Below are 23,141 nucleotides of genomic sequence, written 5' to 3' on the forward strand. Positions count from 1 at the left end.
AAGCCCAATGGGAAAATTAGGGAAAACAAGGAGGTGGAACCACCCAGAAAGGTGTACAAAGCTGAAGTGACACCCTCCTTGGAAAATCCTCCATCTTGGCTTAGAGGACAGGGACTGATAGGGTTAGGTCTGTGTCCCCCCTCCCCAAAGAAAGTGGACACCAGAAGGGTGTAGTCACCCTCAGGGACAGTAGCCATTGGCTACTGCCCTCTGACCCCTGAAACACCCATAAATCCAGGATTTAAGGGCTCCACTGAACCTGGTTTGTAAGATTCCTTGCGACCTTAAGAAGAAGCTAGAAGAAAAGAAGAAGGACTCTTAAGCCTACCCCCAGCAGAAAAGCCTGTAGACACCAACTGACTTGGCCCCAGCCCTACGGGCCTGTCTCCAGGTTCTGAAGCCCTGCAACCAGAAAGCAATGCATCTTGCAGGACCAGCGACCTCTTAAAAGCCTCAAGAGGACAGCCTGCCACGCGGAGGACCAAGAACTCCTGTTAACAGTGGCCCTGTCCAGAGAGAAACTCTAACAAAGGACTCCTGAACCACCCCGGATCCGTGAGTCCTTCCCACTCTGCACCCGATGCCCACAGCCCTTGACCAAGTGGCCCAACCGATTAGAGCTGGCTCCCACATGATTCTGAGCTCGTGTCCACCCTGGGTTGACCCCTCCTGTCCCTCATGATGAGCCCTGCAGCCTGAATCCGGAAGACCCCTCTGACCGTGACAGAACCGAATGAACATTCCAGACGCCAAAAGGTATCCCTGCACCAGCAGCCCCTAGCCTTGGGGAACCCAACCTTTGGTACAGCAACATCCAGCAGACGACCCTCCTCATTTTCCACCCCTTGGTTTCCAGGAACTGACCCCTTGGAACTCACCTGCAGCATCTTGTGTGACCCCAGGGGTCTGCCTATAGGAAATCATTGGGAGCCCGATGCAGTGTTTGCACCCTGCACCCGGCTGCCCCTGCGCCGCTGAGGGTGTATGTTTGGTGCTGACCTTTGGTGCTGCTCTAAATCCCCCAGGTCTACCCTCCAAAGACGGGGGTACTTACCTGCAAGCAAGCCAGATTCTGAGTGCCCCAAGTCTCTGTAGGAGCCCATTTTAAATTGACATCAACTTTGACCTCTGCAACCGCACGCCCGTGTTGCTGGTGGTGGGTGTTCGGGGTTAACTTGAACCCCAACCTGTGGACATCCTAACCCCCAGAGAGTGGAACTATAAGTCTTGTGCTTACCTCGAAACTGTGCTTACTTTTCTTCCCCCAAGAACGGTCTTAGAAAATTGCAGTGTTGACTTTTGAAACAGATTATTGCTTTTTATTCCAAACCTTATAACTTGCCATTTCAAAACAAAGTGGCATTGATACATATGTTGGATACTTACTTGCAAATGTACTTACCTGCAAACTGAATCTTGTGGTTCTAGAAATATAGTAACAAAATATATTTTTGCTATATAAAAACCATTGGCCTGGAGTTAGTCATTGAGTGTGTGCTTTCATTATTGTCTATGTGTGTACAACAAATGCTTTGCACTACCCTCTGATAAGCCTATCTGCTCAACCACACTACCACATAAGAGAGCATTAGGATTATCTACTTCAGCCTCTGTTAAGCCTTTGGGGAACCCCTGACTTCTGTGCACACTATGGCCCTCATTATAACATGAGCGGTAAATACCGCCTACCGCCGCAGTGACGGCCGCCAACATACTGCCACGGCGGCTACCAACCATCTGCCATATTATGAGCACTGCCTGACTTCTGCCACAATAAGGGCGGAAATCCGGCAGTGTTCATAGTGGCAGGAAGGTGGTAACCTGGCGCTGCTAACACCAGCACGGCCACAGTAGTAGAACGCCGCCAGCCGTATTATGACCAGTAATATGGCCTGGTGGTGTTCTGCTGGTGGGGTGCTGCTGGCGGTAGCCGTGCTCCTTCCCGTTCCCTGCCTGACGACCTCCTCGTTGGACAAGGTAAGTCAGGTGTCCAAAACGGGAGGGGTGTGGGAGGGGGGTGTTGTGTATGTCTGAGTCTGTGAATGAATGTGTGAGTGTGTGTTTGAATGCGTCTCTGAGTGTTGTGTTATTTGTGTGGGTGTATGCGTGTGAGTGAATACGTGTAAGAATGGTGAAGTCAGTGTGTGTCAGCATGTCAGTGTGATTGTGTGTAAGAAGGTGTGTGAGTATGTCTGGAAGTATGTGTGTATAAATGCGTGTATGCCAGTGTGTGTATGAATGTGTGTATGCCAGTGTAAGTGAATGGGTGTATGCGTGGTGCATGTGGGTGTCTGTGTGCATGTCTGCAGGTGTGTACATGTCTGCGGGTGTCATGCGTGTATAGGGGTGAGGGGTGTGAATGTATCGGAGGGAGTGGGGGGGTGAGTGAGTGCATCAGAGGGGGGTCAGTTTGTGTATCAGGGGTGGGGGTTAGTGTGTATAGATTGGATGGAGGGAGGGTGGGGGCGTCAGGTGAGTGTTGGGGGGTGGGGAGCCACCTACTGGTGACAGGGAAGGAAAACCATGGTGGTATGCGGTCTCATAATGCCTTGGGCGATACTATGTCGGCCGCAGGGCTGGAGATAGACATCTCCGGCCCGGTGGCTCATACCGCCATGGCAGTATAAGTGGAGAACTCAATCTTATAATGTGGTGGTATGTACTACCAGCCTGTTGGCGATAATACTAACACATTAACCCTGGCGGTGAGAAGACCGCCAGGGACATAATGAGGGCCTATATCTCATTTTGATATAGTATATACAGAGCCAGCTTCCTACATTGGGGGATCAGCGGTGGGATCTACAACTTTGCATTTGCTGGACTACTCCGCCAATACCTGATCACATGACTAAATTGCAACATTGCCTTTAGTAACTCATTTTTGAATTTGGCAAATTTTTCTAAATTGTGAAAAGTCCTGCTAGGCCCTTGGTTAAGTCCTCTTTAGCATTTTGTTTTAGATTTAAAAGTTATTTTAAGTTAGGGGTTAGTAACTAGAAGTAGCTTTTAGTTCCTAAAAGTAATCCCCAACTTTAGTAACATAATGATCAGCGCATAGGAAATGGTTGTGGAACTCAACCTCACCCCTTACCTCCATCTAGGAATGGGAGAGTTAAGGTCCCTCTGCAGACTGAAAAATATTAAAATAGGTTCCTACCAAAGTCAAGCTCCCTGAGCTCTTGGCAGAGTATACAAGGGACCACCCTGCTGAGGAGGAAGACCGTCCTTCAAATAGGGAAGATGTTAGAGATGAGGAGGATGAACTCCTCCCTCTACACCTAACTAGGGAGATGAGAGCCCCAATGCCCCTATCTCCAAGGATAGTGCTCACGGGATCTGGATTTTCCACAGGGGAGTCCAGTTCCTCTGCTAACATTGAGGAGAGCCTCAATGAAGAGGACCTCCTTTTAGCAAGGATGGCCAAAAGATTAGCTTTGAAACAACAGCTCCTAGCTATAGAGAGGGAGAGAGCAGAAATGGGCTTAGCACCCATTAATGGTGGCAGCAATCTAAATAGGGTAAGAGAGCATTCTGATGGCCTAAAAATCCCCAAAAGGCTTGTCTCTAAATATGAAGAAGGTGATGATATCACAAAGTGGTTCAGAGCTTTTGAGAGGGCCTCTGCAACCAGAAAGCTTTATGATTTGTTTATGAAAGAACATCTTTTAAGTAACTGCTTCAATGACAAGTTGCATCAATATCTGGTAGACCTAGGTCTAATTTCTCCCCAAGAATTAGGAAAGAAGGCAGACTACTGGGGTCAAGACTATGGTGACCAAGACTTCCACTGGAGGTGACCAAAAGAAAGGGCTTACAAAGCCTCCCCAGTGGAAGGGGCTGAGACACCTAAGGACAAAAGCAAAGAGTCTTCATAAGGGCCCCAAACAACTGCACAGGAGGGTGAGCCTGAGCTTCTTCACAGTCCTCAGAAGGGTACAAGGGTAAAAACTTTGATCCCAAAAATGCCTGGGGTCACAACTGTAAACAGCATGGACACCAAACTGGAAACCTGGCCTGTCCCAAAAAGAATCCCCCTAGCATTGCTACAGCTAGTACTGGTATAGCAAGTCTCCAGGTGGGATCAACAGTGTGCCCAGAGCAAATCAGGGTTCAAACTGAAGCTACTTTAGTCTCGGAGGGCGGGATAGATGTTGCCATATTTGCTGTCTGGCCCCCTAACATGCAAAAATACAGGCAGCAACTCTTAATTAAGGGGACAAAGGTAAATTCCCTGGAGGATACAGGTGCCAGTGTCACCATGGTAACACAGAGAAACTGTTTTCCCCAGGACAGTATTTGGCTGGACAAATGTATCCAGTCACCAACGCTGACAATGTAACTAAGTTCCATCTCATGGCTATGGTGACTTTAGAATGGGGAGGGGTTACTGGCCTAAAACAGGTAGTGGTCTCCTCTGCAATCCCAGTGGAATGCTTGCCAGGGAATGATCTTGAGTCCTCAGCTTGGGCTTAGGTAGAACTCAAAACCTTTGCAGCCATGCTGGGAATACCTGAACTGGTGTGCATAAAAGCAAGAGCACAGAGCTGGGAACAGGGTGAAAAAGAAGTGTTAGAGCTTGGAATAACAACCCAACCTTCAAGGAGAAAAGGCAAGAAGGCTTGGGGACCAGATTCTGAGCAGCACAAGAAACAAGACCTTTCTTCTTAGGAAGATGTCTTATCCCCTGAGGGAAACGAGTCCATCGAGATGGAACCTTGCTATGTAGATCTCTTGGGCCCAGGGTGACCCTCAAGGGAACAGCTGTGCCAGGGACAAAAGTCTTGTCCCAATCTTGAAGGCCTGAGGCAGTAAGCAGCTGCACAGGAAAAGGGAGATGTCAGTGGCTTCCACAGGGTCTATTGGAAAGATGGGCTCCTTTACACTGAGGCCAGAGACCCTAAACCTGGTGCAACCAGGAGAGTGGTAGTGCCTCAGCAGTTTATGGAGTTTATCCTAATGTTGCCCATGACATCACCCTAGCTGGACACCCGGGACAAACAAAAACATGGAGTAGACTTGTCAGCCACTTCTATTGGCCCAGTAGGTCCCAGAAGGTGAAGGAGTTTTATAACTCCTGTGTCACATGCCAAGCCAGTGGTAAGGTAGTTGGTCACCGAAAGGCCCCCCTCATTCCAATTCCTGTAATGGGGGTTCCCTTTGAAAGGGTTGGTGTGGACATTGTGGGTCCACGTGAGGCCCTGATTGGTATATTTACCAGAGTGGGGTTTCCTAAGGAGGTGGTTTCTGACAGAGGTACAAACTTCATGTCAGCTTACCTAAAGTACATGTGGAATGAGTGTGGGGTTCACCACACCATACCATCCACAAACCAATGGACATGTTGAGAGATTCAACAAGACATTGAAGGGCATGATCATGAGGATCCCTGAAAAGCTCAAAAGGAGATGGGATGTCCTCCTGCTATGCTTGCTTATAGCTTACAGAGATGTACATCAGAGAGGAGTAGTGTTTTCCCCCTTTGAAACTCTGTTTGGCCATCCTGTAAGGGGACCACTTGCACTTGTAAAAGAAGGCTGGGAGAGACCACTCCATGAGCCTAAACAAGATGTGGAGGACTATGTGCTTGGCCTCCGCTCAAGGATGGCGGAGTACATGGAAAAGGCATCCAAAAAACTTGAGGCCATTCAACAGCTCCAGAAGCAGTGGTACGACCAAAAGGCTGCACTGGTAGAATTCAAACCAGGGCAGAAGGTATGGGTTCTGGAGCCTGTGGCTCCCAGGGCACTCCAAGATAGATGGAGTGGCCCTTACCCTATCCTACAGAAAAATAGTGAGGTCACCTACTTGGTAGACCTGGGCACCAGCAGGACACCGAAAAGGATGATCCATGTAAACCTCCTAAAGCTCTATTATGACAGGGCAGATGTAACCATGCTGATGGTTACTGATGAGGAGCAGGTAGCAGAGGTCACTCCTGACCTCCTCTCAAATGACCCTAAAGATGGGTCAGTTGATGGAGTTGTCCATATATCCATATTTTGGATGCTTACTTGCAAATGTACTTACCTGCAAACTAGAAATAAAGTAACAAAATATATTTTTGCTATATAAAAAGCATTGGCCTGGAGTTAGACGTTGAGTGTGTGTTTCCTTTATTGTCTATGTGTGTACAACAAACGCTTTGCACTGCCCTCTGATCAGCCTAACTGCTTGACCACACTACCACAAAAGGGAACATTAGTATTATCTACTTTAGCCTCTGTGAAGCTTCTGGGGAACCCCTGGACTCTGTGTACACTATTCTCATTTTGATATAGTATATACAGAGCCAGCTTCCTACTGTCCTCTTAAGCCAAATCTAAAAATTTAACTTTCCATTTTTAGAGAAAAAAGAAGCATGCACAATTTTAAAAAGAAAGATCTGTCTTCCAAAACACATTGTAGTAAATCTGCGAATAACATATTTGTGCTTCACTTTTCTCATATACAGAACTGGAAATCTTTTAGTGAGAGGAAAATATATGATCTATTGATGGAAACAAATTTTATCTCTGTTTCTACTCATTCAAATTCTGTAATTTAAAACAAAAATCATACTTAGTGGAAGGACCACTCTTCTCATTAGGTCAACCAATTATATTTTCTAAAAAATAATGTCACATTAATTTATACTTTCAAATAAGTTGTTAAAATATTGTATAATTAAATACAAGTTTATTTATATATATTTTACATTAAATAACATATTTATATTTTAGTGTATTTTCAATAATTGAATTAATTTAAAAAAATAATTCATATCTGGTTTTATTTTGAGTAGCTGTGGTGGGGGGTTTGTGATGTCAATGGTTGGCCAAGTGTGGTGCTGGACTTGGTACTTTTCTTTTTGGCAGTAGTAATTTACACTCATAAATTTGGCTTCACCTCCTTTTTAAGGAGGCTGCTGGGACTGAATACCTCCTATTATCTGCCATATATTTCTTACTGTGAGAAACCAGGTCTCTTTGCACTGTCCCCCCACTATTTGCCTCCATTTTCGACCCCTTGATACCAGTTTTCTGACTCTGAGCGTGCTTTGGGCTCTGCTAACCAGACTCAGGGCCTGTGCTCTGATTAAAAGCATATGCAAATTAGGCACAGTTGTAATTGGCATGACAACCTACCTATAAATCCCTAATATATAAAAGAGCATGAACGGATTATAGGCCCAGTGGATTTAATGCACTTAGGTGTGCACTGCTGTGGTGCCTGTGTTCATGTTAAAGGCAGCCCTGCTTTGCAAGCTGCTTTTAAAAGTAAATTTTATGGAAATTTGACTTTGGAAATAAAGGCACTTTCAATGTCTCAAACTACCTTATTATTATAAATAGGACACCCTTAGGGTCTACCTTACATGTCCCAGGTATAAGGTGCCTTGTAACTATAAGCAGGGACATGATAAAAGAAGTTTATATGCCCTGGTGAGGGAAAACAATGCCAATTTAATTTTTTCCCAATTGTAGCACAGTAGCTCCATAGGCTAACATTGGGAAACTTTATTAAAGTATAACTTTCAATAGAAATGGGCTACAATGTCCATTCTTGGACTCAAAATGATAGTTAGAATAAACCTAACAATTTGCCACTGTTAGCGTTATTATACCTATCACAGAAATGAAGTTATAGAACTTTATTTTCTGTAAACCAAAATCCATCTCTCCAGCTGCTCTTCTTTGATAGGCCAGTCTCTGCACGGCTGAGCAAAGCTGCCTTAATGAGGTGTGAACTGGCCTGCACTGAGACAATGGGACATCTTGTGGGTGGAGATCTGCAAGCTGCACAGTAAAAGGCAGGAAGGGGGCTGGGTACCAAAACTGATCTTCAAAGGGAAAATGACACTTAAACAGGACACAGGCTCACACCCTCTGCCCGCCACCCCAGCTAGAAGGTGTGGCTTAGCAAGATTTAAACTCCAAGGAGGGATTTCCTCCATCTTGGATCTTGAAAGAATAGTGCTTCCTGTCATTGTTTTTTGCCACACTTCACAGAAACAGGTCACCCCAGAAGGTGGCACTCTGCACCCTATTGGTCAGGGGTGCCCCTCAGCTTGCCAGCCCAGGATCACTGGTTAAGTATAGGCGAGTTGCCCAGCAACTCAGAACACAGACTGAACTACTAGGGAGAAGAAGGACTGTCCTGCTGGAACCCTGGTCTGCACCCCAACGGACTGCTCTCTCTATGACTGCACCTGCTGCACACTGAGGAGCTATAGCTCTAAGGATGTTGTCTGGCTTCAAGAGAGGGAAGTAGTGGACTCCCTGACAGCAACAGGTTAAAAGAGCTTCACCTGCAACATCCCCACCAAGGACAACCCAGCTAACTAACTTCGGCTGGACATTTGAGGTTTTGCTAAGTGCATTCTGGGAAAAGCAGTCCCAACATCTAAACGCTTGGATTGGTGGTGTGGTCCACTGGAGACCCAGAGGGGGACTTCTGGAAAGAGATCCATAAGTTTGGAGAAGATTGGAGAGCTTTTGGAAAAAAGCTCCATAATGTGACCAAACCGCCGACGAGACTCAAGCCACCGACATCAAACTGCGACCCAGCCTGAATTTCAGGTTCATCCCTGTTAGAAATGGGCTCTTTGGTTGACAGTCATGTTACCCCCTGTTCAAGCAAGGACCCTCACTCTAGTCAGGGTAAAAGAGAATCACCCACAGCTAACACCTGCTGACCCCCTTGGTAGCTTGGCACGATCAGTAGGCTTAAATTCAGAGTGCTAGGTGTAAAGTATTTGTACCAACACACACAGTAACTTAATGAAAACACTACAAAATGACACAACACAGGTTTAGAAAAATTTAGAAAAATAGAAAATATTTATCGAAACAAAACAAGACCAAAAAGACAAAAATCCACAATACACAAGTCAAGTTATCAATTAAAAATCAAAAAAAAGTCTTTAAGTAGGTTTAAACACACACGTAGAGAGAAGTCTTTGCTGTCCCTGAGACTTCAAACAACAGGAGGCAAGCTCTAAATCAAGCCCTTGGAGATTTCTTCGCAAGATGGAAGGCACACAAAGTCCAGTCTTTACCCTCTTACTCTGGCAGAAGCAGCAACTGCCGGATAGCTCCACAAAGCACAGTCACAGGCAGGGCAGCTCTTCCTCAGCTCTTCAGCTCTTCTCCAGGCAGAGGTTCCTCTTGTTTCCAGAAGGGTTTCCAAAGTCTGTGGTTTTGGGTGCCCTTCTTATACCCAATTTCTCCTTTGTAGTAGGCCTACTTCAAAGTAAAGTCTCTTTTGAATGTGAAATCCTGCCTTGCCCAGGCCAGGCCCTAGACACTCACCAGAGGGTTGGAGACTGCATTGTGTGAGGGCAGGCACAGCCCTTTCAGGTGTGAGTGACCACTCCTCCCCTCCCTCCTGGCACAGATGGCTCATCGGGATATGCAGGCTACACCCCAGCTCCCTTTGTGTCACTGTCTAGTGTGAGGTGCAACCAGCCCAACTGTCAAACTGATCCAGACAGGGAATCCACAAAAAGGCAGAGTCACAGAAATGGTATAAGCAAGAAAATGCTCACTTTCTAAAAGTGGCATTTTCAAACACACAATCTTAAAATCAACTTTACTAAAAGATGTATTTTTATATTGTGAGCTCAGAGACCCCAAACTCCACATGTCCATCCGCTCCAAAAGGGAATCTACACTTTAATCAGATTTAAAGGTAGCCCCCATGTTAACCTATGAGAGGGACAGGCCTTGCAACAGTGAAAAACGTATTTAGCAATATTTCACTGCCAGGACATGTAAAACACATTACTCTATCTCCTACCTTAATCATAAACTGCACCCTTCCCTTGGGGCTATCTAGGGCCTACCTTAGGGGTGTCTGACATGTAAGAAAAGGGAAGGTTTAGGCCTGGCAGGTGGGTACACTTGCCAAGTCGAATTTACAGTTAAAACTGCACACACAGACACTGCAGTGGCAGGTCTCAGACATGATTACAGAGCTAGTTATGTGGGTGGCACAACCAGTGCTGCAGGCCCACTAGTAGCATTTGGTTTACAGGCCCTGGCACCTCTAGTGCACTTTACTAGGGACTTACTAGTAAACCAAATATGCTGATCATGGATAAACCAATTACATACACATTTTGTAAAGGAGCACTTGCACTTTAGCACTGGTTAGCAGTGGTAAAGTGCCCAGAGTGACAAAAACAGCAAAATTACAGTCCAGCACACATCAACAACAAGGGAAACAGAGGCAAAAAGTTAAGGGAGACCACGCCAAGGATGAAAAGTCTAACAATCACTCTGAAGCTCCAGAGCTTTTCCCCATTGGCGAGACTTCCAGGAGTTGACCAGAAGCTCGCGCTGAACCAAGCCGGTAAAATTACATCAATTCCCGGACTGATGAGGAGCCTCCCTCACCTGATGACAAGGGAAAAAGCTCCAAAAAACGACTACGTCCGAAGGCGTCTTGCTCAGTGTGTTCGAGCAGAGCTCCACCACAGTCAGCTTCAATTTGTGACCAGATGTGCCTGGTTGGCGCTATAATATTAAGCACTAGAAAGCACATTTTTTATGTATTCTTTAAAGATTCATATCTCTGGTTCCCTACATTGGATTTTATTTGTTTTGGTGTCTTACTTTTTTAATGTATTGGTGTTTTAAATGCTTTACACACCTTTTTCCTAAATTAAGCCTGCCTGCTGAGACTTTGACCGAACCTTACATTGTGACTGTGGCCTTATTACTAGTGGTAGGTACCTACTTATCTCTGCTAATAACCCACTTTCCAACACTTACTCTGTCACACATCAGCAGGAGCCCTATAGTGGCTGCAGCATATCATTGCAGGCACTTCTTTTATTCTGGATGGTGGATGCAAGTGCTCACTGCTCTTCCACCTGTGGTAAGTCTGTGCTCATGGGATAGACCATGGGTCCCTTATACAATTAATGTAATAGTACAATCTCCATTACAAACTATTTCTGGCTGACCTGCCTTAAGCAATTATTTTGTTGTTTTATGATTGCACACTGATTCTTCATGTCATTCAGAAATTCTCACCAACAGCTCCTTTCTTCAGAAGCTTTTAAGGGTAATCACATCATAACCATGCAGCACCAACTTGATTCAGAGGCCTCCCTAGCCACCTGTGCGGTGACCATGATGGAATTAAAAACAGTCAAACGTTCAGTGTAGGCAGTGGAGCAGGCAATGATGGATACAAATAAGAAAATTAAAACCCTGCATTCCAACCTTGCAACCTTCAGAGTAAAACTGGATGCCACAGAACACAGAATGTTAAAAATGTAAGACAAAACTATTTGGGACCCCACAGTTTGAGGTCTGGCTGTAAGGAATCTTGAGCAAAAAATATTGCACTTGAGGACTGCAGAAGGAGAGATAATATTCACATTTTCAGTGTTTGTGAAAAGGAAGAAGGAGGCGGTACGCATACTTTCTTAAAACAACAGATCGCGCTCCTGTTCAGCATCCAATCTGATCATCCCTTGGAGTTCCAGCATGCCGATCAAATCCTCACTGATTGAGCAGTTACTACCACAGTAGTCCACCATACCACAGCCAATAACAGCATGTGACATAGTCAAACCAGACAGATTTTACAGACTCCCAAACTATATGGTCCCTATCAATACATGGAGCAGAAGATTTCAATTTCTGGGATTTCTAGTCTGAAACTAACATCTTCAGGAAAACGTTCCTGACTCTCTGGCCTTTGCTCAAATAGAAGTACATAACATATGAGATGCTTGACCCTGCCAGGGTATCAGGATCCGGACAAGCTGGAGACATTTTTGGACTTGCTAGGGACCCAGGAAATTGACTCTGTCTCCCCTTACCACCAAGGCATACACTAATCCCCCAACAAACCTTCATACTGACGGCTGCGAAAGGCAATGGAGACAGGAAAAAACAGCTATTTCACTGTCATTACTGCAGGGTTCCATGACCACATTGTCTGGTGTGTGGGTTGCAAGAATCGAATATTAGTCTATCCCTTCATATTGAAAAGATCTTTGTCAAATAGTTTGAGCTTTTTTTTTACTCTCTTAAGCATACTTATATGTGTAAAGACGTTATTATAGTCTTAGCTGCTAAAAAAATATATAAAGGCACGGTCCTGAACCTAGCTAATAGTTCATTGACACCCCTGACATAATATCTAGCATGTTGAAGAAAGGTATAGCGTCACCGCTCCTAAATAAATCATTACTAGATAGAGAACCTAAATAATTATTCTTCATTTGCTGGACAAGCATGGCGGCAAAGATACTAGAGAAAGTTTACTGTGTTCATTTATTTGATTTAGGTGGTTAGCTATAGCACAAATTTGTGTCACAGATGACAAAGTGCTTGACAAAAGAATATACATTTAGAATGCAACAAACCGATTCACAACATAAGCAAAAGTGCAAGTCATATCAAAGGCCAGAGCATAATAAAATTAGGTTAAACATGCAATACAAGATAGGAAAAGGTGAAAATAAGATAACTGAAGGGTAAAAGCAAAACCCTCTCTCCCTTACTTTAAGTTTACACCCGACCATGGTCCCAATTGATACACCAGCAGACACTAAAATGTAATTCATAAGCTCTTGACACCCGGCTCTAACTTTGAGGTGGAGATCTAAAACCTATTTAAAACCACAGATTGGTACCAGGGAATTTAAAATGATGTGCATCCAAGACAGGAGTGATTTTCTTAAGGCGGAACATATCTGTGTGTCAAAAGTGTTTTCTCTCCTCCTACCATTTTGTTAGGCATCAAAATGAAATTTGCAAATCAAAAAGGCTTACATTCATCTGGGATTCAGACAGCAAAATCACTTCTTAAAATAATTATAGTCTGTAGGCTCAAGCTTGTTGAGTCTTTCCCTTTTTACTGTCGAAAAATTGTTCTCGGAGTTTTAAATCATTCCACATTGAACTTTGGTGACTGTTTTTATTGTGGACTTGTGGAATGCCAATTGGTGCGCCGCCAGTGTTTACAAAACGCTACAATGCAGTCTACCTTCATAAAATGAATCCTGTCACACATCTCATACAATCAATTCACTTACAGCTTGTAAATACAGGATTAACTTTAAGTTATAGACCTTGGTTAATAAATGCCTCCAGGGCCTGATTCCCTCAAATCTCAGGCAGAACATCTCAAGGTACTGGCCCACCAGACCTTTTTGTTATCTGAATTAAATGGAAGGCTCGAAATTCTCTGTACTTGGACTGAGATTCCGGCACAAACGTTCAGTTCATTCTTAGAGAAAACAAGCCTTACTATCTTAATTGAAGGTGTTAAAAGAATGCTCTGACCTTAATCAGTTGTATCTACAGCATTTCAGCTAGGATGTAAGTTTTTTTGTTTATTAGCATTTGATACCAAGTATTTTGCTCAATACTAAAGTGGTCTAATGCCATTAGGCCAAGTTCACACAACTGAAAAACTCAATAAATAATTGTTAGACTTGGCATCCTTCGCATGGTCTTACCTAACGTTTTGCCTCTGTTTCCCACGTTGTTGATGTGTGCTGGACTCTGTTTTTTCTGTTTTGTTTGCTCTGGACCTTTTACCACTGTTGACCAGTGCTAAAATGTAAGTGTTCCCTATGTAAAATGTATGTGTAATTGGTTTTCCATGATTGGCATATTTGATTTACTAGTAAGTTTCTAGTATAGTGCACCGGAGGTGCCCAGGGTCTGTAAATCAAATGCTACTAGTGGGTCAGCGGCACTGATTGTGCCACCCACATAAGTAGCCCTGTAAACATGTCTCAGACTTGCCACTGCAGTGTCTGTGTTTGCAGTCTTGCACTGCCAATTCGACCTGGCAAGTGTACCCACTTGCCAGGCCTAAACCTTCCCTTTCTATACCTGTAAGGCACCACTAAGGTAGGCCCTAGGTAGCCCATGGGCAGGGTGCAGTGTATGCTAAAGGTGTGCCTGTTATGTCCAGGGAGATGGTCTTCAGGGCAGGTAGCAGTGTGTCAACCAAGGGTCTGACTCCTGAAGAGTTATCGGACAGAAAGGCAGAGAGGGTTCATCAGTTGGAGTTAGAAAGGTTTAGGATGGAAGAAAGGAGGATGGCCATAGAGGAAAATAAATTACTGCTGGGTCATGAGCTTAGCTTGAGGGGGCTGGATCAAAGGAGCCAGTCCAGTAGGGATGGTGGCAGCAGTACCACAGTGCAGCCTGAGAGGAGGCTGCACATTCCTAAAGACCTAGTTAAGGATTACACAAGGGAGGATGGCATACACTTGTGGTTTAAGGGGTATGAGTGTGCTCTACACATGAATCTGGTCCCTGAAGGCCATTGGGGACGGGTCTGTGGAAGCACTTTGAGGTAGAGGGGGGAGATACTCTGACATCCTTACGGGATCCTTAGGGTCTATCATGAAAGGCGCCCTTCTCACAAGGTATGGTCTCACCCCTGAGCAGTATCAGGACAAGTTTAGGTCCGATAAGAAGAAGGAATCCCAAACATGGTTGGAGTGTGTTGATTCTTTTTGCAGGTCAATCGATGGTTGGGTGAAGGGCAGTGAGGTGACAACGTATGAGGGGCTTTAAAATGTAATTGCTTGGGAGTACTTGTACAGTTTATGTTTTCCAGAGCAGTGCCAGCACCTGACTGATAGCAAGCTGACTGACGCCAGGAAGCTTGCACAGGAAGCGGACCATTGGGAGAGCACCAGGGTCCACAAGAGGTATGGGGGAGACCACACCAAGGGTGGGCAGGGTCCCTCTCAAAAGAAAGGCGGGGTAAGGGTAAACAGGGGGAGTTCTCTAAAGGGCCCCAAACTAGTTCCCAGGATAAGGATTCCCAGCCCTCCAGTGAGAAGAAGCCATGGTTTTCCAAAGGGAAACCTGCGGAAGGGGGTCCCCGCAAGTGTTATGCATGTGACCAGGTGGGTCATGTGAGTGGGGACCCCAAATGCCTCTCGAATACACTGGCACCCACTGGTGCTCAGTCCCAGGGTTTGGCTAGTGTAGCACTTGGGGAGGAGCTGGTTCCAGGTGGGTGGGAACCAGCTGAGATGACCCTTGTCTCACTAGGGGACAGTGAGATGGTCCAGAGAACCCTCGTGCCTGAGAACACGTAGAAGTACAGGCAGTGGGTGACCATTAATGGACAGAGGGTGGAGGATCTGTGAGACACAGGAGCCAGTGTGACTACAGTGAGGAGTCACCTGGTGTTTGAAGAGCAGATAGATCCCTGTGTACTTCACCAAGTAGTTGCAGTCGACAACTCAGAGCACCTGTGCAGAGTGGTGCAGGTTCCCTTTGGATTGGGGGGGTCTCAGGTTCATTGAAGGTAGCTGTTAGACCAACCATGCCTGTGGATTGTTTGCTTGGCAATTATCTGGAGGATTCCCCTTGGAAGGAGGTGGAACGCAGGTCACACTTGGAGATGTTAGGTCTGTCTGGGTGGGTATGCGTATCCACCCCGTCAATGGCAGCCTGTCAGGGTGGTCAGAAGCCCCTGGAGCCTGAAACAGTGGCCCAGGGAACAGCCAAAAAGAGGAAGGGCAAGGGGTGTGGGAAACTGGCCCCAGAAGTTTCCACAGTCCGGGAAGAGGAGGAGCCTGAGGGTGATGCCCCGGAGCCTACAAAGAAACAGGTGGCTGAGCTGGGTGAGGTTCCTGAGCTGTCACAGTGGCAGCAGGAAGGGGGGCCCACCAGGAAGGCATTCTGTGAGGCATAGAGGTCATGCCCTACTCTAGTGGGTTCATGGCAGCAGGCTGCAGACCAGGTGTCTGGCAAGGAGCCAGGATCTCACCTGATTTATTGGGAGGACGGCCTTCTGTATAGTGAGCCTAAGGTTGCTGAGCCTGGGTCAGCCCGTGTGCTGGTGGTACCCCAGTGGTTCAGAGCCTTACTACTGGGTCTGGCTCATGATGTGCCTTTAGCATTTTGGGCAGGACAAGACCTTTGAGAGGCTTGTCACCCACTTTTACTGGCCCCCAGTGCGCAGGCACTCGGATACTCATTGTAGGTCTTGCCCAACTTGTCAGGCAAGTGGCAGGAGTGGGGGGAAGTGCAAGGCTCCCCTCCAACCATTTCCAGTGGTTAGTACCCCTTTGAAAGGGTCGGTATTGACATTGTGGGGCCTCTGGATCCCAAGACAGCCATGGGCAACAGGTTCATCCTGGTTTTGGTGGACCATGCCATCCGGTACCCAAAAGCCATTCCTCTGAGGTCAAACACTTCCCCTGTGGTGGGTCGTGCATTGATTGGGGTTTTTACCCACATAGGGTTCACTAAGGATAGGGGTACCAACTTCTAATCTACCTATATGAACTCCCTGTGGCAGGAGTGTGTGATAACGCATAAGTTCAGCACTCCTTACCACACCCAAAGCAATGGTCTGGTTGAGATATTCAACCACACTTTAAAAGGCATGATCATGGGCCTGTCAGAGCCCTTGAGGTGGAAGTGGGACGTCCTCTTGCCATGCCTTCTGTTTGTCTACAGGGAGGTGCCTCAGAAAGGGCTTGGATTTAGTTCTTTTGAGTTACTGTATGGCCATCCTGTCAGGGGACTTTTGAGTCTGGCGAAGGAGGGCTTAGAGAAAGCCCACAGTAAACCTCCCCAGGATGTACTCAGTTACATGCTGGCTTTTAGAAACCAGACAGCTCACTTCAGGAATCTCGCCCAAGAGCATCTGGGAGCAAGCCAAGAAGATATGAAGCGCTGGTACGACCAGAATGCCACTCTGGTTGAGTACCAGCCTGGGCAGAAAGTGTGGGTAATGTCGCCAGTGGAGCCTAGGGCACTCCAGAGCAAGTGGACTGGACCATTTGAAGTGGTGGAGCGCAAGAGCGAAGTCACCTACCTGGTGGACTTGCGGACTCCCAGGATCCCCTTGAGGGTCCGGGTTGTGAACCACCTGAAGCCACACTTTGAGTCGACTGAATTGTCCATGCTCCTAGCAACAGATGATGGGGTGGAGGAAAAGAGTGAGCCTCTTCCTGACCTCCTGTCTGCTGGAGAGAAGAATGGGTCTGTGGAGGGAGTGAACCTCTCCCCGTCCTTGACCCCAGAACAGCAGAGTGACGGTCACCAGGTATTGGGGCAGTTTTCCTTCCTGTTCTCCTTGATCCCAGGAGTGACACCCTTGTGTACACATGATGTGGACACCGAGGACAGTCCATCTATTAAGCAGGAAGTTTACAGGGTGACTGATAAGGTCAGGCCTAGCATCAAAGGTGAGGTGTCTAAGATGTTATCCCTAGGGGTAATTGAGTTTTCTAGCAGTCCTTGGGCCAGCCCTGTGGTCTTGGTCCCAAAGGCTGCTACTCCTGGTGCCACTCAAGAACTCCAGTTCTGTGTGGACTATCAGGGTCTCAATGTGGTCACTAAAACTGATGTGCACCCCATCCCCCGAGCTTATGAGCTCATCAATCGGTTGGGAGCTGCCAAATACCTCAGCACATTTGATTTGACGTCTGGGTAATGGCAGGGTGCCCTAACTGAGGGGGCCAGGGAGAGGTCAGCATTTTCTACCCCAGATGTACACTTCCATTTGAGAGTGATGCCATTTAGGATGAAAAATGCCCCTGCCACATTCCAGAGGCTGTTCAACCAGGTGTTGACTGGGTTGGATGCCTTCAGCGCAGCCTACCTGGATGACATTGCAGTGCTCACTTCACGTGGGAGGAACACTTGTAGCATCTCTGCAGAGTGTTGGAGGCCCCGCAAAAGGCAGGCCTCACTATTAATGCCAATAAGTGCCAAATAGGGCAGGGTTCAGTGGGGCATCTGGGACACCAGGTAGGGAGTGGCCAGGTGGCACCCCAACAACCAATAATTTACACCATTCTGGCTTGGGAGCATCCCAAGATCCAGACTGAGGTGAGGGCCTTTTTAGGCCTCACTGGCTATAACAGGAGGTTTGTCAAGGGATATGGAACCATTGTTGCCCCCTTGAATGAGTTGACTTCCTAGAAGCAACCAAAGAAGGTGATCTGGACAGAGGCTTGCCAGACCGCTTTTGATTCCCTGAAGGCTGCCATGTGCACAGCACCTGTGCTGAAGGCACCTGACTACTCCATGGAGTTTGTTGTGCAAACAGACGCCTCAGAGCATGGTATGGAAGCAGTACTCTCACAACTTAATTCAGAGAGCCTAGATTAACTTGTAGCCTTCATTAGCAGGAGGTTACTCCCCAGGGAATGTAGGTGGAGTACAATAGAGCATGAAGCTTTTGCTGTAGTCTGGGCATTGAAGAAGCTAAGACCCTACTTTTTTGGGACTCACTTCTGGGTTCAGACCAACCACAGGCCCCTCAGATGGTTGGTGAGAATCCAAAATTGTTGAGGTGGTCCATTTCCCTACGGGGGGGGATTTTATGGTGGAACACCTCCCTGGTACAGAACTGATGGTCTGTCCAGATTCTTCCGCCTTAGTGATGAAAACTCCCATGAGGTTGGGGGGATACCTGTTAGACTTGGCATCCTTGGTGTGGTCTACCCTAACTTTTTGCCTCTGTTTCCCAGGTTGTTGATGTGTGCTGGACTCTGTTTTTGCTGTTTTGTTTGCTCTTGTCACTTTACCACTGCTGACCAGTGCTAAAGTGTAAGTGTTACCTATGTAAAATGTATGTGTAATTGGCTTTCCATGATTGGCATATTTGATTTACTAGAAAGTCCCTAGTACAATGCACTGGAGGTGCCCAGGGTCTGGAAATTAAATGCTAATAGTGGGCCTGCAGCAGTGATTGTGCCACCCACATAAGTAGGCCTGTAAACATGTCTCAGACTTGCCACTACAGTGTCTGTGTGTGCAGTCTTGCACTGCCAATTCGACTTGGCAAGTGTACCCACTTGCCAGGCCTAAACCTTCCCTTTTTATACATGTAAGACACCCCCAAGGTAGGCCCTCGGGAGCCCCATGAGCAGGGTGCAGTGTATGCTAAAGGTGGGACATGTACTTATGTGTTTTACATGTCCTGACAGTGAAATACTGCCAAATTTGTTTTTCACTGTTGCAAGCCGTATCTCTCTGATAAGTTAACATGGGGGCTGCCTTTAAATGTTAGCAAAGTGCAGATTCCCTTTGGGAGCAGATAGAAATTTGGAGTTTAGGGTCTTTGAACTCACAATTTAAAAATACATATTTAGGTAAAATTAGTTTTTAGATTGTGTGTTTGAAAATGCCACTTTTGGAAAGTAGGCATTTTCTTGCTTTAACCATTCTGAGACTCTTCTTGTTTGTGGATTCCCTGTCTGGATCTGTTTGAGAGTTGGGCTGTTTGCACCTCTCCCCTAGACAGTGACACAAAGGAAGCTGGGGTATAGCCTGCATATCCTGATGGGTCATCTGGACAGAGGGGAGGGGAGGAGTGGTCCCTTACACCTGAGAGGACTGTGCCTGCCCTCACACAATGCAGTCTCCAACACCCTGGTGTGTGTCTTGGTCCTGGCCTGGGCAAGGCAGGATCTTACAAACAAGATAGACTTTCCTTTGAAGTTTACCTACTTCAAAGGCAGGAAGGAGTATAAGTAGTGGACCCAAAGCCCCATACTTCAGATTACTTCTAGGATTCAAGAGGAACCTCGGCCTGAAGAAGAGCTGAAGAGCGGAGGAGAAGTGCTGCCCTGGCCTGTGACTGTGCTGTGTTGGGCTATCCTGCAGTTGCTGCTTCTGCCTGTGCAAGGGGACAGAGACTGGACTTTGTTACATTCCTGCTGAGATGTAACTCCAAGGGCTTGGAGTAGAGCTTGGCTCCTGTTTTGAAGTCTCAGGGACAGCAAAGGTGTCACCAACCAGACCTGATTCTACTTGCTGTGGACTCTAGCTTGCCAGAAGATGCCATTCAGTTTCTGGTCTCCTGGAAGTGAATTCCTGGAGAAAAGCCACCTTAATGACGCTGGACGCCGCTGTGCGACTTCGCAAAGGACGCTGTTCCCCGGAACGGAGACACCGCTTGCCCCGAGGCCGTGGGCCTCACTGAGTGTGACGAACCCGACAACCCTGTGAGCTGACGCTGCAATTCCAGAACTGCGACGCCTCCTGACCCGTGGCCGTGGACCTCATAGAAGTCCGACAACCCTGTAGGCCTCGCGTCACTGCAGCCGCTGATCCTGCCCGACTTTGCTGACCCCGGAGTGTCCTAAGTCCGACGTCCGTGACAACCCAATGCAATTGCAGCGCCTGCGGCCCTGTGACATCATCGTGACCCCTTGAGGTTGCCCAGCAGCATCATGACTCCACCGGAGTTCGCATCTGCCGGAACCAAAGGACCGACTTTGCATCTGATGCTGCTTCACCTTTGTGCACCAGCCTGTTTTCTACTCATTTTTTAAGGTACTGTACCTGGTGGTTGAACTACTCTGTAAACGGCGCCATTGGCGTCACATTGTGGGAAACGACTCCGTCACGGTGCCGCATACCACCAACTTGCAGTATTTGTGCCTCAAGGCACTGTTTTCATGCTAAATTTGTATTTTTAACTGTATATTGTGGATTTTTATCGTATTTGTTCTTGTTTATTTCGATAAAATATTTACTGTTTTTCTAAACCTGTGTTGTGTCATTTTGTAGTGGTTCACTGTATTACTGTGTGTGGTTATACAAATACTTAACACATTGTCCCTGGAGTTAAGCCTGCCTGCTTGTGCCAAGCTACCACGGGGGTGAGTGGGGGTTAACTATGTGTGATTCTCCTTTGCCCTGACTAGAGTGAGGGTCCTTGATTGAACAGCGGGTAACTTGACTGCCAACCAAAGACCCCATTTCTAACAATAATTCACGCTTTTTCTGCGTGTTTCCCCATGATTGGATATAGTCTGCACCTAGACACAGGTAAGTCTAAGTATGAGGTATAAACAAAGTTAGATTAAAAACAAATAAAATGAATAAGTAACATGTTATATTAAAGCCAGGCCATTAACAAGCACCCTGTGCCTAGGGCATGCAGCACCTTTGAAAAATATGAGATTATAAAAATAACTTACACGTCTTTGGAACCTTTGCATATCAAACCTGCAAACAGCAAATATGAAATATAAATTAAATTTAAGACACATTGTGGGAGATATAATAAATTGTAAAGTCACAACACTATCACGGAGTATGTGATTCCAGTGAATGTACATTTTAGACAAATGCTCATATAGAATGAGCTGCAGATAGGCAGCTCAATGAACTCCAACCAGGTGTATAGTCTGTACAAATTAGAAACTATACTAAAGGAAGAGTCACGCAATATGTTAATTTCATAACATCATCGCCAAAGACTTTGTATCTCTTATTTTTGTTCTATTTTAAGGGTATGTGTATGGATTTATTCGTAATAAAACTGGTTCCTTTTTTACAAACATTCTTATATGCAGATCCTTAGCTTCATTGAAGGTAGGTTCCTAAATGATGAGATGATCATTTTGGGCAAAGAGAGTGGTTGCATACGTCACATGATTAACTTCCTTGGTAAATTGGATGAAAGCGTGTTTGTTTTTACCAATAAAAGCAAATAGACAACAGTGCTATGTTTTCCCACTAAGGAAGTTGACCTTTTTTTAGTGTCGATGCAAAAAAAGCACATTCCATAGCGCTTGTGACGTCACAGATAGGGATTTCTGAGGTTTAAATTCCACTGATTTTGGTGTCATATGCAGGGATTGTTACATTGTATCAGGCCATGTTTGCGATATCACAAATGACCAGCGACATGTAAAGATTCAGTAGTTTCTTAAGGTGCTATTACATATTGACAATTAAATTTTAACGGAGAAACAGGCAGAATCATGACAACTTTTAAGAGACAAATTCAGTTCATAATTGAAAAAAATGAAATAGGAATTCGTGCACCGTGTGTAGAAAATGTTAATTCTGGACAAAAGTGGGCATCGATAAGTCTATGATAGTACTCTTTTTTCTACCGTATTCACGTGCACGTTTGCCTTTGATTGTGTTATTTATATCTTTCCCTTCGACACAATGCAATCTATGTACAGTAAATAATCTTGAATGCTGCTCTGGTCAGCTATTGGGTTGTGTGGAAGAAGTTTGTTATGGATGGGGAGACACGTGCTGTTGTAGGGTAATTTCGTTGCATTACGGCTGGTAAGAATGTCAATAAAGATTTTTTTATAGACATAATGACTTGCATTTCATGTACTGGACTGATGAATAAACAGTGACTTACCTTTTTTCTTCAGAAACAGGACAATGAGGATTAGAATCAGGAGAAAGGCACAGATTGCAACTATCCCAATGATGATATTTGTTAATCCGGAGTCTGTAAGAAACATTAACATCAGATTTCCATTCCTTACGTAAAACAGTAGACAAAAGTGAAAATCGAAGATGAACTAAAATAGAATGTATTTAAAAATAACAATATCATATAATACACTGACTGCTAAATGAGATGGGACCTGCAGGCCTCCCCCACTAACGTGGCTGATCGCACTGAGTATATTCTTAGTACACTCCAGGGAGCAGGGTCAAGACTGATTTGCATATGGTCGGGTCCGAACTGGAATGACGTGGCAAGAAAGGAAACTGTGGATTTATGCCCAGAACTGTGACTGGGGTGAACGTTTGACATTGTTAAGCATCTGTCCATCATCTGTTCATTTTGCATAGGACGCTCCAGCCAATCAAGCCTACATGGGCTATTTTGCCCACTGTTCTTTGATATACGTTTTGAAAAGGTATGGATTATTTACGCTCACTCACTCAATGGGAGAGAGTCAGGGGAGAGAAAGGATAATAAAACTGGACCCCTCTCCCAGCTCTAAATAAAATATGTCAACAGTCCAATGGCAATCAGATGAACATTTCTCCATTTTCCATGTTTATCAAAGATATACTTGACATGTCAAGAATAAAACTAGCATAAAGATAAAATAACTCCAGGATAAGCAACTGTAATCCTTGCAGTTTCAACCTAAGTATAATTTTACAGCTGATTTCCCTCCACACTTTGACAAATGTGAATGTCTGAATTTTCATGCAATTAATGCCCCTGGCATCACTAAAGGAGGTCTGTCTCATGATTAACCAGATACGAGTTCTAAACATAAATAACAATCCCTTGCCTCATGTATGGGCCACTGATGCTTATGTTCTACTCTCATCTAGAGGTACTTCATGCAGCGGAAAGACTAAGACCTCCTTTGGGATGGATGATAACTGGACACCCATCCGCCCACCACTCTGTTT

The 23,141-nt window shown here is 45.7% G+C and overlaps 1 protein-coding gene across 3 annotated transcripts in view; it reads right to left on the reverse strand.

Moving 5' to 3' along the window:
* The window catches only part of LOC138246041 (CD226 antigen-like), a 469,508-nt gene that overhangs the window by 69,911 nt on the left and 376,456 nt on the right, over positions 1-23,141 (reverse strand). For all 3 annotated transcript variants that reach the window (XM_069200226.1, XM_069200235.1, XM_069200219.1), the window contains 2 exons: positions 22,120-22,212; positions 20,930-20,957 (listed from right to left, as the gene is read on the reverse strand). In XM_069200226.1, the coding sequence (XP_069056327.1) occupies positions 20,930-20,957; positions 22,120-22,212 (121 nt within the window). The remainder of the gene's footprint in view (positions 1-20,929; positions 20,958-22,119; positions 22,213-23,141) is intronic.

Source organism: Pleurodeles waltl, chromosome 1_2 (genome assembly GCF_031143425.1).
Source record: "Pleurodeles waltl isolate 20211129_DDA chromosome 1_2, aPleWal1.hap1.20221129, whole genome shotgun sequence".
Taxonomy (NCBI): Eukaryota; Metazoa; Chordata; class Amphibia; order Caudata; family Salamandridae; genus Pleurodeles; species Pleurodeles waltl.